Raw genomic sequence first — 16,625 nt, forward strand, 5'->3', positions numbered from 1 at the left:
GTAACGTAACTAATTTGCTACAAAAATATTCTCGCGTAACTGTTCTATACTGCATCTCAGGAACCAGACGAAGAACCTACGCTGTCCTGCTGGAGACGTAGTAATATATCACTGAAATGGGCAGTGTCATAGATGAAAATAATGTAAACGAAAATATATGCTCTTAACACTAACAAAACAATATTCAAAGTATAACAAAGGTACACATAAGTTCTCGCTTACATCAGGAATTGGTCATTCCCTTTCATTGAAAAAGCGAGGAAAATCGGGAGTCCCCAAGTCATTTCGCAGCTTGCTAGTTGAGATTCACATCTGTCTTACAATAAAGAGCCACATAGCACTTTCACGCAAGTCTGTCAACACTGCCGCTCCGTTTGACGACAACATGTTACCTTCCTCCGCAGGCGTCAGCATAAGAGCGGCAAGCACAAATAACATCGCGGGCAGTCAGGTGTAGTGGCTCACTGGGAGCGTTGAGTTCGAGACAGAGTCATCGCTATGAATGAAGAAGGCAAGCTTTCGACTGAAGATGCTGGCAGGAGTATGGCGTGCCACTCACAACCTTAAAGAGGCTGTGGAAGAACTACGTTCAAAGGGGCACTACCTGCTGAATTCCTGTTCAAGCAGTCAGAGACTGAGCACACAGCAGGAGGACTCAGAGCCTGAGCATAATAGCGGACTGTTTCCTTTCCTAAACGTGAAGCATTTGCGACGAGAGACCAATTTCCCAGGCTGCTGTGACTCAGCACCCCGAAGGCCGAGGGAAGCTGGACTGAACGCACGAAGATCGGCTGTAAAACAGGAACTCAGCGACAAAATTTTGTTGTACCGACTGGTATTGCCAGTGGTCCATCTGAATGCGGCGTACGAAAACGTGATTTTCACAGATGAGGAGATGTTTTCCACGAGCAACGACGGCACAAGAGTAGTTTGCGGGCCGGGAGGGACAAGATATTGTGAAGAATAAAAATGTGTAGTGACAACCGTTATCGATTTCCTGCTGGGGTTGGGTTCCTGCGAGAGGATCAGGAATGCTTCGTAGAACGCAGGGAACCCTTAATAGCAGGCGGTGTGCTCACATAGTGAAGAACGTGTTGCTACCTTCAATGCGGATGCTGTAAGGTGAAGGAGAATTCGCGCAGTAGGAAGACCATCCAGCTGTGCATAAGTCCGCATTCGCTCAGCAGAACGTCATGAACTGCTTTCACGGGCTGCTGATATGAACCCAATGGAAAATTTGTGGACGGAAGTAGCACGAAGACTGCCAGAGAACTGGCTACGAAACCAATCGATTACAGCTGACGTTCTTTCGGGCTGCATTCTAGAAGCCTGAGAAGAGGTTGCCTCTTTTGGCAATGTCCAACGCCTCATAAAATCCATGCCAAGACGCATGACCGAAGTCAGAAATAATGGAGGGTTGTGAACAAAATAGAGCCCTTGAAGGGTTTTATTTGGTTCACTTGTTCTTCAATCTTCTGTCAGAGAGGGCCAATGGAAGATCACAGTGTGACGGAAAAATATCGAACCAGAGATAATAAAATCTGAATATCCCTTTACCTTACTCTTTTCATTGAAATAAATTTCTTTTAAAAGATATATTACGTTATTTTTAATTGCTCTCTGCCTACATGCGTAAAAAGGGAGAATCATTTTTCGTTGTTTCAAATTCATCTCTATCTTCCCACTAGCAAAGGCTGGATCCTTCCAGAAATATGTAAAACATTCCTTCCAATATTTATTCACCTTTAATTTCCCATCCCACCTCTTTTTCTCTCTTTCACTCGGGTCTCACTTGCCTTTTACTCCATCCTCCCGAAACTAATAAACAAATCAAGCAGTTTTCGTTGAAATAATAGCTGTTCTTTTAACATCTCCATCTACCTCACCCCTTTCTTACTTTCCTCCTCTATTATTTCTCCCACAAATTATGAGACAATTTCCTTTTAAATCCCTCATTTCATTACTCATCCTTCGAACGGGAAACATCCTTGCCTTATCCCTTTTCTCTCTCCTCGATGATAAAAGGAAGTAGGACATACTTTTCTATATGGTCAGTTACCTTTGTCTTCTAGCCACCTCACTCTTCCCTGCACCCCTCCCTTACTGCCAACTATATCTCCCTCCCACCCTTCCCTCTCTCTCCCTCTTACTCTCTATCTCTGTGTTTCTCCCTGTCTGTCCCTTCCTCTATCTCATACACAGTTACGCAGTGACACACAAACACACACACACACTCAGAGAAAGAGAGAGAGAGAGAGAGAGACAGAGAGGGTAGAGAGAGAGAGAGAGAGAAGAGAGAGTGAGAGAGAGAGAGAGAGAGAGAGAGAGATGGATAGTAGGAAGGGAGGGGCGGTTGCAACGACTCTGTGTCGAACTGAATACTCTCAATGAGCCATTGCAACTGATTGGCCGCGATCTTACTTGTGCTGACCGCTCTCATGCTGATGCCTGCGGAAAAAGAAAACATATTGTGGTCAAACGGAGTGGTAGTGGTGAAAGACTTGTCACTTTAAGTCTGTTGGTAAACCTACGTGATTCCAGCCTGTGGAGGCCGAGTATACGAAGACAGAGGGGTAATTTCAGGGACCGTGGGTTCGAATTTTACCCACACCAGGGCGATTCTGTCTTGATTTTATGTTCGTCTATGCGTACTGGTGCTTGTCCCTGAATAAAAATTTTTGAATTAGTTCTTAAGAAAATTGCTTCAGTTTGAATAGATAATTGTTAATTCTAGTACAAAGTTGCTAAATACAAGTAGGTAGTTGCCATTGTAGACGCGTATCCAACGTCTTTAAGACAAAAATAAATGGGAAAAGTCTGTCTGGCTGATGTGCTGTTGCAAATGCAACTAAATTGGAATGACGGAGGTCGCTGGTTCCAATTTGGTCCAAGCCTGAACTTTTTAACGCGCCTGTGTCCAATTTTGAATTCTTAAGCAAAAGAAGAATAAATAAGGTGTACTGGAAATAGCTACAGCAGTCATATATGTAATGTATGTCAGACAGTCGTTGGTTTGTCCTGAATACCATGCATTTATTCAGTCCACAGGTCGAGTCTAGGGATAGACGTTTGACGTTCCAAGGTTCCATTCAGCGCAATGTTAAATATTTTTCCACATTTACCAGTACAGAGGCAACGTACGTTCACATAGTTATCCTTGTGGTGAATTGGTATAACTTTAACAACAGATCTTACTGCCGCTTAATTGTTGTTGTTTGAATGCAGGAGACCTAAAAACTCCCGAATGCGCCAGATATCTCTCACACACGTGGGTGGTAAGTCAATTCGTCTATATATAGCAAATGGACAATAAAATTGGTTTCACATTAAGTGCGTGCTGAATTTCTCCGAAGACACTATGAGCTATTTCTTACTCACATCTCTTACCTCATGTCAGTGATATGAAATGATGCATCATTTTTACCCTGAGATAACAAACCACTTTTAGAGTGCTTTCGAACGTCTTTGAAAAATGAATTCTTAATGTAATCTGATTTGTGCTATAGCATTACATTTCAGGTACATTATCAATAATTTCATACACCAAGGCAGAACTTAGAAGTATGAGACTAATTATGAGACAACTGACGAGAAGCTGATTTCACCAGAGAATTCAGTTTAAGAAATGCTCTTTGTGTATATCGGGAGAACATGCGACAGCGAGCGTTTTGCAGACTTGCCCTTTTCGGAGGTCCACAGTTTCTTACCAGCGGCGGAGTACAGGGTGGGCAGCCAGTCGGACACGTGCATCAGCTGGTGGGAAACACGTGGCGTCTGGTGCAGCAGGTTGCTCCACATGAGCGCCACGCCCTTCACCGAACCCTCCCACAGCGTCTCTTTCACCTGTAAAACCGTACACAAACGTCCTCACTCCAATACATCGATACTGGGAAGAGAGGCGCTTGTGCGTAGTTCTTCTAGCCTGCCGCTTCTGCCGCCCGCAATACAGTAAAGTTAAACGGGTAGCCTTAGAACCAGTTTCTCGAGAGTGCAGCTAGAAAATACGAGGCCTGTTCAGAAAGTAAGCTCCGATTGATTGCCAGATTGAAACCACAGTGAACATCAGAAATGTTTTACTTGTAACAATTAGCTACACCTTTCAGCTACTTCTCTACGTAGTCGCCGTTCTGACTTAGACTTTTGTCATAGCGTTGTACCAACTTTTCAATAGCCTCATCATAGAAGGCAGCCGCCAGTGCTTTCCGCCAATTCTTCACGCTGGCCTACACCTCGTTGTCTGTGTCAAAATGTTGTCTTCAAAGACAGCGGTTCATGTGACCAGAGATGAAACTCAGGGGGAGACAATTGCGGACTGTATTGTGGGTAATCTCACATTTCCATTTGAAAACGATGCAGGAGCATCTTCATTGCCCCTGCAGAATGCGGCTGAGAATTGTCTTGAAGAAGAAACAGCACGACAGTTATGTAATGTTAGCTGCATAGCTTCAGGCGAAATTTCTCACCAGGCCCTCGTACTTGGCGGCAGACACTATTTTCTAGACATCTTTACGCACTCACTGCGAGCTCAGAAATGAGAAGAGCGACGTGATGCTAACTGGGGTTATACTAGAGACACTACCCAACACATCTGTGCAAAGCTTTATCGGATTTTCATAGTCGTTTCCATTTCGCGACCGATCGGAGCTTACTTTCTGAACGCCCCTCGTAACTATGCATATTGGAGAAAGGAGGAGGAACATTGGAAATTAGGGTATTTCCGAAGAGCTGTTTACTTTGAAAACATGAAATATTTCTTTTTTTGGTGTTCTCCTGATATCATGAAAAGAATATTGTTTACGGTGTAACATAGGCGTCAGTTATGATGTAAGTTGTATTGTTAACTTCGCATGTGTAATAAGCACTTACATCCAGAAAAAGGTGATGTTTCTTGCTCTTTTACATCCGACGGATCTTTCTAAAACAATTACACTGTTTTCTGTAAATTATATAAGGGTACACTGCAATCAATACATTTGTTTCGGGTCATGAAACGGACAACATAAGGTCCTACAGCACAGCGGTTATCGTTTAGATTCCTGCTTTATGGTACATCACACAACCTTTCCTTCAAAGCTGAAAATAAATTTCTAATGAATGAATCAAAAAATATACTTTGCTAGATAAGACGAGAAATAATGTTTTCGACGGGGATTTTCGAGTTTTTGTGTCAATGATAACATAAAACACTGCAGAAGGATGAACAAGGAGCATTTACATCCATGGAAATTAGAAGAACAGAAGAAATTGATTACAGCTACAAGTCAGTGGGTCGAATGAACACTGGAACACCAAGGAAACTAGGAGAATGATTGGAGCCAGATTGTGTCATATGGTGCACAGAGCCCAGAAATAGAAGGAGAAGAACCTGAAGAAGAAGAAGAGTTAGAGAAGAGGAAGAAACTTGCAGTTCTGAGAACACCACATCAATCACATTACAATAGTCAGCAAGATCTACTTTACTTACTGGATATGAATGGCATGTTGCATTCAAACGTTTACTATGTTAATCATGTATTACAATATCTGAAATAAGAAGTGGAAAAAAAGATCCATAAAACCCAAAATCCACTGCATTACCAAAATAAACTTTTACTTCGGCGTGCATGAACACTGTATTTCATATTTATTCCTCAAATGACCACAGCAGTTGTTAGAAACAAAAAATATATATCACTGTCCTGTACTAAGGGATGTGAAGAAGTAATTAAGGAAAGTTTGAGATGTAGTTAACGGACCGTGAATGTTGAAAAATAAATAAATATATACACAACACCTCGAATATTAGAGGAAACAGTCATAGTATAATGCATATGAAGAAATGGAACAGCTCACCCAGTCAGGTAACAAAAGTATCTAAGCGTCATGTCACAAATACGTATACTCGTATGTAAACAGCACATGTTTCAACAAAGTGTCCTGCAGAAGACGTTAATTACATAAGCGTTTAAAAATCCGAGTCTGTCTTGTGTCGAGCATAGCACTGATTTTATATGGGAAAATCTGTCAATCGGTAGTAATGTAACGCTCTAATCGCCAAGCGATTCATTTCCCTTTCATTTTAATTGAATTCATTTTGTGTCCAAAATTTGTTCAAATGGCCCTGAGCACTATGCGACTTAACTTCTGAGGTCATCAGTCTCCTAGAACTTAGAACTAATTAAACGTAACTAACCTAAGGACATCACACACATCCATGCCCGAGGCAGGATTCGAACCTGCGACCGTAGCGGTCGCTCGGGTCCAGACTGTAGCGCCTAGAACCGCACGGCCACTCCGGCCGGCTTTTGTGTCCAGATCGTGTTGGTTTTCTTCCATGACATCCAAATTTCTCTCGCTTCCTGGCAGTCTTTTTCTCTCCTGTTGTCTTGATTACACTCCCATACATGTTCCACTCATAAGCCACGGCGAAAGCCTACCTTGTCTTGACGTTCATGAGGATGTTTATTAATAAATTTCTTTTGTTTTGGTAGGCGCCCTTGGCAAGGGCTGCTGGTCTTTCAGTTTATGGATATTTTATGTTATCTTCAGAACTGATATTTCTTAACCAAGAGGATTGCTTCATTTGATAGATTATTTTATTGCTTTTCTTATTAGTTGCTTGTTGGCTCTTGCTTAGTGTTTAGACATTTACTTTCTTTGCGTTTATCTTTAATTGGTCTTGTTTGAGGGCCTATACCAGCATCTGCAGAATCAAGTTAAAATTCCATTCTAGGTATGGAGCTCGAAACGTACACAACCAATTAGCCCTCTATTTTTATTTATCCCATACGCTTTATATTTTAAAGAATAAATTTCGCTCTCAATAAACAACTTAAATTTTTCTGCAGAAATGATGTACTGCGTCTGTCAAGTATGAACTTGCACAACACACGTGATAACAGACAGATTGCTCACATACGCTGATGGGCCAAAACATTATGACCACTGCCACTGCGAGACTGAATGCCTTCTCGTAGTGATGCGATCATGTGGCGCGGTGAGGAAAGAATATAAGCGGGACAGACACGAATGGGTGTTCGTCTTGCGGAAGACACGGACCGCAAATCCACTGATACAAGCGGCTCTGACGAAGGTCACATTGATATGGCTCTGAGTCTGGGAACGAGAATCTCCGAAACGGCAAGGCGGATCGGCAGTTGGCGTACTACTGTCGTGAGCATCTGCGGATAGTGATTGAAGGATGATGAATTTACGAGTATTGGACGTCCATGTCTCATCGAAAAGTGTGGAGACAAGGGCAATGCACGCTGTGTAACGAAGGATAGGCAGCGATTTGTAGCAGATCTGAGGACAAGATACAATGCTGTTGCAGGCACATACGTTTCGGAGCACTCGGTTGAAAGGCAGCTGTTGAAGATGGAGCTCCACAGCACACAACTCCTACTTGTTCCCGTGTTGACCCAAAGACATCGTCAGTTACGATTTGCAGTGGGCACAACATCACTGAGCTTTCACCGTAGGTCGGTAGACACGGGTCGCCTGGTCAAATGACTCGCAATTCTTGTTACACCAGGTAAGTGGTTTTTTTCGTAACACGCTGTCTGTCATCGAGGCGAATTGCTGCTTGAAACATGCGCTGCACCACAGATGCAGGCCGGCAATGTCAGAATTACGGGATTGGGTACATTGAATTGGGCTTCCGTGGGAGCTGTGCTGGTAATCGAAGGCATCGTGGCAGCTGTGGACTACGTGAACATTATTGAGGACCAACTGCATCGCTTCATGCTTGATGTCTTCCCCCAACCGCGATAACATCTTCCGGCAGGGTAACTGTCTGTGTCACGAGATCTGTATCGTGCTGCATTGGTGTGAGGGGAATGGTAGTGACACTGATGCCTTGGACAGCAAATGCCCCTGATCTATACCCGTTGGAACACATATAGCTCGTCAGCTGCGCAGTCGCAAATCACCGGCCCTTAATTTATGGGAATTGCGTGATATGAGCGGTGGCATATGGTCTCGCATAACTCGCGAAACCTACCAAGGACTTTCGGATCAATGCCAAGCAGAATCATTGCTGTACTCTGTTTGACAAGCGGACCAACCCGCTATTAAACAGGTGGTCATAATGTTTCGGTTCGTCAGCGTATTTGTATGCTTAATAAATTAGAATAATGAAAAGCTGGTACAGATATGACAAAGACCAAACGTGGAAAGCTGAACATTTGCTCTGTCGCCATAGAAACGTTTCGGAAGTCAGTGAATATAATATCCCGGCTTCACTGCTTTTCATTTTCCTAGACCATACACCTTAATTCTTTTCGGCTTAGATCATTAGTAGACTCTCATTTAAAAGTCTATCGACACAATCTCGTCAGATTTTTACCTACGTACAAATATGCAGCACAAGCTAGCGCCCAATTTTATGGTGGCTTACACCGAAAAGCTTTAAGCTGTATAGTACATTAAAATAAAACACGATAATTCACAAACAATTCCGACAGGAAATGTGACAATGGTGCCTGAAATTAATGAGAATGTCTATCGTTAAAATGCTGAATACTTCTGCTCAAAGAGAAAGACTTTGAGGAAAATATATGATCTCATACTCTTCACGCAGCAGACATCCTGGACCTGTTCATTTCCGTTACAGTTGCGTAACATGAAGTTAGTAATACCAGTATCTAATAGTCCGTAGATAAATTATTCGCCTCTTGGAGGCTCTCTCGTACACAGTCACGATTTTAGGAAAAGTTCAATACATATTTTGGCACCTATATTGACATCTATATGAAGATGGTATCTGTTCTTTCGGTCCGTAGATGTCAATATAGGTGTCACAATACGTATTGAACTTTCGGTCCGAAAGAACAGATACCATCGGTGACCTTGCAGCTCTCTTAGAATGAAATGATAATAAAATCGAGACCCTAAGCTGTCGACAGGCGTTGATATACACTCCTGGAAATTGAAATAAGAACACCGTGAATTCATTGTCCCAGGAAGGGGAAACTTTATTGACACATTCCTGGGGTCAGATACATCACATGATCACACTGACAGAACCACAGGCACATAGACACAGGCAACAGAGCATGCACAATGTCGGCACTAGTACAGTGTATATCCACCTTTCGCAGCAATGCAAGCTGCTATTCTCCCATGGAGACGATCGTAGAGATGCTGGATGTAGTCCTGTGGAACGGCTTGCCATGCCATTTCCACCTGGCGCCTCAGCTGGACCAGCGTTCGTGCTGGACGTGCAGACCGCGTGAGACGACGCTTCATCCAGTCCCAAACATGCTCAATGGGGGACAGATCCGGAGATCTTGCTGGCCAGGGTAGTTGACTTACACCTTCTAGAGCACGTTTGGTGGCACAGGATACATGCGGACGTGCATTGTCCTGTTGGAACAGCAAGTTCCCTTGCCGGTCTAGGAATGGTAGAACGATGGGTTCGATGACGGTTTGGATGTACCGTGCACTATTCAGTGTCCCCTCGACGATCACCAGTGGTGTACGGCCAGTGTAGGAGATCGCTCCCCACACCATGATGCCGGGTGTTGGCCCTGTGTGCCTCGGTCGTATGCAGTCCTGATTGTGGCGCTCACCTGCACGGCGCCAAACACGCATACGACCATCATTGGCACCAAAGCAGAAGCGACTCTCATCGCTGAAGACGACACGTCTCCATTCGTCCCTCCATTCACGCCTGTCGCGACACCACTGGAGGCGGGCTGCACGATGTTGGGGCGTGAGCGGAAGACGGCCTAACGGTGTGCGGGACCGTAGCCCAGCTTCATGGAGACGGTTGCGAATGGTCCTCGCCGATACCCCAGGAGCAACAGTGTCCCTAATTTGCTGGGAAGTGGCGGTGCGGTCCCCTACGGCACTGCGTAGGATCCTACGGTCTTGGCGTGCATCCGTGCGTCGCTGCGGTCCGGTCCCAGGTCGACGGGCACGTGCACCTTCCGCCGACCACTGGCGACAACATCGATGTACTGTGGAGACCTCACGCCCCACGTGTTGAGCAATTCGGCGGTACGTCCACCCGGCCTCCCGCATGCCCACTATACGCCCTCGCTCAAAGTCCGTCAACTGCACATACGGTTCACGTCCACGCTGTCGCGGCATGCTACCAGTGTTAAAGACTGCGATGGAGCTCCGTATGCCACGGCAAACTGGCTGACACTGACGGCGGCGGTGCACAAATGCTGCGCAGCTAGCGCCATTCGACGGCCAACACCGCGGTTCCTGGTGTGTCCGCTGTGCCGTGCGTGTGATCATTGCTTGTACAGCCCTCTCGCAGTGTCCGGAGCAAGTATGGTGGGTCTGACACACCGGTGTCAATGTGTTCTTTTTTCCATTTCCAGGAGTGTATATGAACGCCTGTCAACAGCTTAGGGTCTAGATTTCATTATCATTTCTTATTGACATCTGGTCCAGATACTACGGTTAGAACTGTTCCGGCGTAACGTCAAGTGCCGTCACGCTCGACGAGAACGTTAGATCAGAGAGGGCTGTGAGACGAAGTATGCTGACGGACCCCTCTCTGGGACGACACCGAGACAGCACCGGCATCTATATGTAGAGGACATAAGCGCCGCGCCGCCTGGCCGCGGCCTAGTTGAAGACCAGCCGTTCTACGAGCTCTGCAGCAGCGACTTACGAATCGTATTGTCTCATTTTTATTAGGAGTTGTATATACTGAACAGATTTTCTTAATTTGTCGGTCGCCCATTGTTTGCGTAAATTCTCGAGATTAGTATTATCATTTATCTTACTGTAATAAATAAAATACGATTTGGTTGAATTGTTGTCTAGCGATTCGAGAAAGCAGGTTTCCTAGGCACCTCATATTCTACGAGTACGCAGGACACAACAAGAATCGAGATGAAACTTCCTGGCAGATTAAAACTGTGTGCCAGACCCAGACTCGAACCCAGGAGACCAGGAGTCTTGGTGCGGCACACAGTTTTAATTTGCCAGGAAGTTTCATATCAGCGCACATTCCGCTGCAGAGTGAAAATCTCATTCAGGAATCGAGATATCTACAAGAGAAACTAGAAAAGTACAGTTTGACTAACGTTTGGAGTTACAAAGTAGAAACTGTGGAGTGTTATAAAGAAAGATGCGCCGGCATAGCTTGGGTTGCTGGCTGGTGTGTGCTGCGATGTGGTGTACTCACCCCTCGGAGTGGCCAGTTGGAGCCCCAGTTGGGGTAGGTGCCGATGGTGGGCGCGCCGTTGTCCGAGATGAAGACGACGATGGAGTTGTCCAGCATGTCTCGAGCCTGCAGCGCTGTCATCACGCGCCCCACGGACTCGTCCAGTTTGGCGATCATCGCTGCAAACACATCATTCCACTCGATGCAACTGCGCCACTTGCGATCATGTATAGCTTCCATGCAATACCGGCGAAATGATGGTAGACTAATGTGACTTGTTCTTCACTTGAACCTTCTGGACTAATACATCGAGGTCGATGTATAAAACATTCTCATAACGTTTCCTCCAAGACTGAGGGAGACATCTTCAGAGGTGAAGCGGTGAACTGCAACCAGAACTCTAGGGAGCGCCGAATATACTGTCACTGTGAAGCGCGCCACAGTCCATCACATGACGTCGGCGGCGGGATTATCTCTGGTAATGACAACATTCTCGATTGAAAGTAACCGATCGTCGCATTCTTACAGTACAATGTCGACATTCGAATTTTATCTAATTTAATGCCTTCCTCCTTTCTGTTAAAACTATTATGTTGTTTATAAATCTCCACAGACTCTCTATTTATGCGCGAATGGTAATCCGATGTTTTCTATATGACCCTAATGTCATTGAATTTTATTTCATGATCATCCCATTGGAGAACGTGTTCCGCTACCGTCGATTTTTCCGTATGTCCCAGGCGTCAACTCGTCTTGTGTTCACCCAGAATGATGTTAACACTTCTTTTCGTGGTACCAGTATAAACAATTCCACAACTACAAAGAATTTTATGTACGTCTGGTATAGCCCAAGAACGTCGCATATGTTTTACCGATCCCAAGCATTATTTTATCTCCCTGGTGGGCCTGAAGGTAGGTTCCACATCATTATTGCTCTACACTATCCGACTGCGATCTGCAGTCTTACTAGTGAACTGAAACATCACATTATATGCGCGCATGTATAGCGAAGTTACTGAGATATATAAACTCCGTAATAATTTTAACAGAAAAGAGAAAGATGTCAACGGTGCACCATAAGAACGTCGATCGGTTATTGTCAGTGGTGAATGTTGGCATCAGCAGAGATAATCTCATAGCAGATGTCATGTGATGGACTGTTGTGTACACCACACTGCCCATATATTCGAAGCAGTAGGCCACTTTACATCAGAAGATGTCTCCCACAATCGGAGAGGAGACGTTAGGAGAAAGTTTTACACATCAACCATGGCCTATTAGCCCTGTAGTGTGAAGTAAGGTCAATACCGGCCGTAGAAGCTTTCACTGTACGATTAATGTGACATAGTATTCATACTCTGAAAGTATTTGTATGGAGTGTAGCCATGTATGGAAGTGAAGCATGGACGATAAATAGTTTGGACAAGAAGAGAATAGAAGCTTTCGAAATGTGGTGCTACAGAAGAATTCTGAAGATTAGATGGGTAGATCACATAACTAATGAGGAGGTATTGAATAGGATTGGGGAGAGGTTTGTGGCACAACTTGACTAGAAGAAGGGATCGGTTGGTAGGACATGTTCTAAGGCATCAAGGGATCACCAATTTAGTATTGGAGGGCAGTGTGGAGGATAAAAATCGTAGAGGGAGACCAAGAGATGAATATACTAAGCAGATTTAGAAGGATGTAGGTTGCAGTAGGTACTGGGAGATGAAGAAGCTTGCACAGGATAGAGTAGCATGGAGAGCTGCATCAAACCAGTCTCAGGACTGAAGACCACAACAGCAACATTATTCATACTAAGGTAAATCAAATCATGGTTTCTGGAGAGCTGTCAATTGGTAGTGCCTGAGAAGGCATCACTGTCTTTGACCACCAGTGACAGTTCGGGAATTATTCAAAAAGAAACTCCTGGGTTCCCTTGGTCGAGGCGGCTAGCTCCGTTATAAAGAAAAGAAAAACATTTCATTTATTACATGCAGCAGTATTATCATCTACCTGTTGTAGGGAGCGATGCGAGGCTCAATCCACACTGTTGCTAGGTGGCTTACCGGTAATTCAGCGGAAATTTAATTGCTTCTTTATACGGCTAACTCTCGCCTGTGGCCTTGCACATAAGAATTTTTAAAATTGGCTTCAAGTATAGGTTTTATATCCAAGATGAAATGCGCAAAAATCTGTAAAAACACAAGTACCGTAACATGGCAATCAACAGTGGTAGGGGTAACTGATATCTTATCGTGTGGCCAGAAGTATTCCTTTGCCATTTTTCAGCTACACTACCGGTCAACTGTTTACGATCACACATGTAAATGGCTGTGTACTCTATTTCAATGTACAAGCACATCGCACAACTAGACCAACAAAATAAATATTTTCTCTGTCTTTCGTTAAGTGGAGGACAATACGTTTTCGATTTTAGTGTCTTCAAAGCGTCCACCCTTTGCAGTCAGAACCTCATGGCATTCTGGCGATAAGATTTTGCAGAGCTTTTGCAGATATTGCAGTCCAATTCGTTTATGAATTAAATAGCCCTTCAACATTAAATGACATGTCAAGTTCATTCCATAAGAATTCATTGGGATTTAAGTCAGGTGACTAATTTGGCCAAATCATAGTCTTCAATTCCCCACATTTCTCTTTTCGACATACCGTCGGCACAATTTATAATCAGGTTTGGATTTACGGACCTGCTGCTGAATAAACTCACAACTAGTAAGTCTCTTGCTAGGTGAACTGCATTGTTCATCAGTCTCCTGTGATATTCTTCCTTCCTTACCGTTTCATTTATTCCCAATAGCTCAATGACTGTATCACCCACAAAACATCCACACCAAGACCGACCCTCCACCATCCCTCACCGTTGGCGTCATACACTGACACTTGGTACGCTGTCCACAAAGTCGACGAGCAAGCATTCGTCAATGGCTTCCAAGTTCTTACGACTTAGATTAGTGCGTGAATGACGCGTTGGACCGTTGCTGCATGCTACAGATTTTATGTTTCTGTACCTACTGCAATCGTTTCACCTTATTTTATTTGCATAAAAATGTCATTTTGACCATAGTGCACCTCTTTAACACTTGTTCAAGGAGACTGTATTTACTTCATCGAGAATTTCAGGAGCAAGTCCTCTGACGTTTACACTGTACACACAGGAAGAGATCTTCCCCCTATGACACACGTGAATTGGCACCAGTAAGCTTTATCCGCTGCAGTGTATACGCCATTATAGGTTGAGGTACGACAATATTTGTTACTATTGTGTTACTAGAATAGCCTTACTGATGCAGAGCTGCAATCACAGCACGTTTTTCAGTATGTCTCCTGATTCCGCCGCGTTAGTCGGTAATACGGAATTAACCTGAGCAGCTATACGAACACACTGCTAGAGGCTCACAAAGTACTGTAAATTAACACGAGGATTGCTACACATACAGCAGAAGGAATGAGACCTGTTCGAATGGAACCGTCTCAAGTAAAGGCGATAGCCCTGCTTAACCGGAAATCCATAGTAGTGATAGCTGATTCAAAACTTTTGACTGGCAGTGGCCTATATTATTTTTGATGACCGTAGACGTGACATAATTTCGACCTGCTGTATGTCCATTACTATACAAACCCGAAACCTTCTTTCATATTAGAAAAGCAACTACAATTCTACGAAAGCTGTCAGCAAAATAAACATATCTGCAGGCTACCAAGTTATTGTGGAGGGATTAATTTTATTGCTTCAGTGAGATAATGTAACTTCTGTAAAACTGATTACTAAGCATTTTCTGAACACCTAGCACAGATCAATTTATTTAGGACACCGAACTTCTAATTCCAGCTATTAGAAGTAAAAAAAGAAATAAGAAAAAAACTTATATTTTGAGAAAAAACTCAAAATAATAAAATTTATCTTATAAGCTGTTCACGTTTCAGATTTCTCAACAATATACTACAGTATTTTGCTCTGGGATTTCGACTGTAATGTTGTTTATTTAGGTCACGCGGAACACGGCTAGATGCAAATAAGATTAACTGACGTGGGCTTCTGTGCCGGTTAATTGTTTGATGCATTGATTTGATACATTCGAAGGGAATTTTCTATAAAGGAAGTTGTACTTGGATACGCCATGTAAAATTGTCGTATGACATTGCCTTCTCGTCTTCGACCCTTCCAGACCATTGCAAAGATGACAGTCTGTGCAATGTCTGCTTCTATCATCCAACTTTAATACATGATCAGATACTGTATAACACCTATGTACATTATTTTTTTTAAGATATTAGATTACTAAAGAAATTTTAAACGATTCCGTGAATGCTTCATTTCTTTTTAGAGGAGGCCGTGGCGACGCATGTATTTCAGTTACTCAATAAGCAGCGAAGAGTTTGTATACAGTTTTGTCGAAGTTAACAGTGGAATGTTTAGCCAGCTAGAAGAGTCACTGCCATGTTGGACAAAGGAGTGAGTCGTCCTTATGGAATATGCTTTAAAATTTCCAGACCCAGACATCAAATTTCCGAAGACTGTTTTTAACCAAAACAATGCATTACTATCCACGCTAGGCAACACATATTTGTAAACACCACAGTAATTTAAACAGAAAGAAATTGGAAGTCAAACAAAATATGTCGGCTTAAAATATACGAGTAATATTAACGATCGGTTAGTTGTGATTGAGAACGTGTGTGTGTGTGTGTGTGTGTATGTTTATGCGGTTTTAAACAGTGCTGGGCTGGTCGCTTGCCTACACCTCAGGAAACACTATGCAGAAACATTTAAAAATGTGACAACACACAAACTAAAGTTTACAGAATTTATTGACATGTGATGCATACTACTTCCCTACTTTGCGTTAACTAACGCCTGTGGCGACAGGTAAGGCGTCCGGCCACTATGTTAAGTAAAACTGAGAGACGTCTGTTTATTTGTGTACGTGTTTCATTAGAGTGTAGCCTATCAACTAGATACGGTTGAGCCGTAGTTGTGTCCAGCTCTTCGAAAAGCGCACCAGGTGGAGTGCTTTCGCTTCGCGTCTAGTGTTTGCGGTGGCGCTTTCGATTTGGCGGGCTGTTTGGATCGCTACCGCCCTCTGGCGGGAGGTGGAGCAAGGGTACGGTCGCGTGACTTCGAGGAGTACGTAGTGGGCGGTGACCGACAGAGGTGGTGGCGCGAGCGGAGCCCTGCTGTTGGGGGGTCGTCAGCTGCTCGCCACGTGCTTTGGCCGACCTCTTGGCTGTCAGGGGCTAAGTCTGCCCTACCCGCATGTACGTGGCTTATGATGCTTCGAAGCCGTGGTGCAGGAGATCAGCGCGTGGGACCGTATGTCTTCTTATCGGCCGTTGAAACCACTGGCAGCGATTGGCTCACGTGTGCAACGTGTTTCCGGCGCTGTGGTGGAGTGTGAAAAGTTGAGTACCGTTTTTATGTAACAGAGTTAGTTACATATAAGAAGGTTTTCAAGTTATAGTGAAGTGTATGAGTTTCTTCACCTGTGGTTTTGTTGGAGTCGTCCCACCACAGTTT

The 16,625-nt window shown here is 44.0% G+C and overlaps 1 protein-coding gene across 1 annotated transcript in view; it reads right to left on the minus strand.

The window, feature by feature from the left end:
- The window catches only part of LOC126251447 (uncharacterized), a 516,817-nt gene that overhangs the window by 264,030 nt on the left and 236,162 nt on the right, over nucleotides 1–16,625 (minus strand). Inside the window, exons 6-7 of the mRNA XM_049951875.1 lie at nucleotides 11,129–11,286; nucleotides 3,708–3,843 (exon numbers count right to left, since the gene is read on the minus strand). Of these exons, the coding sequence (XP_049807832.1) occupies nucleotides 3,708–3,843; nucleotides 11,129–11,286 (294 nt within the window). The remainder of the gene's footprint in view (nucleotides 1–3,707; nucleotides 3,844–11,128; nucleotides 11,287–16,625) is intronic.

This window comes from Schistocerca nitens, chromosome 4 (genome assembly GCF_023898315.1).
Source record: "Schistocerca nitens isolate TAMUIC-IGC-003100 chromosome 4, iqSchNite1.1, whole genome shotgun sequence".
Classification (NCBI taxonomy): Eukaryota; Metazoa; Arthropoda; class Insecta; order Orthoptera; family Acrididae; genus Schistocerca; species Schistocerca nitens.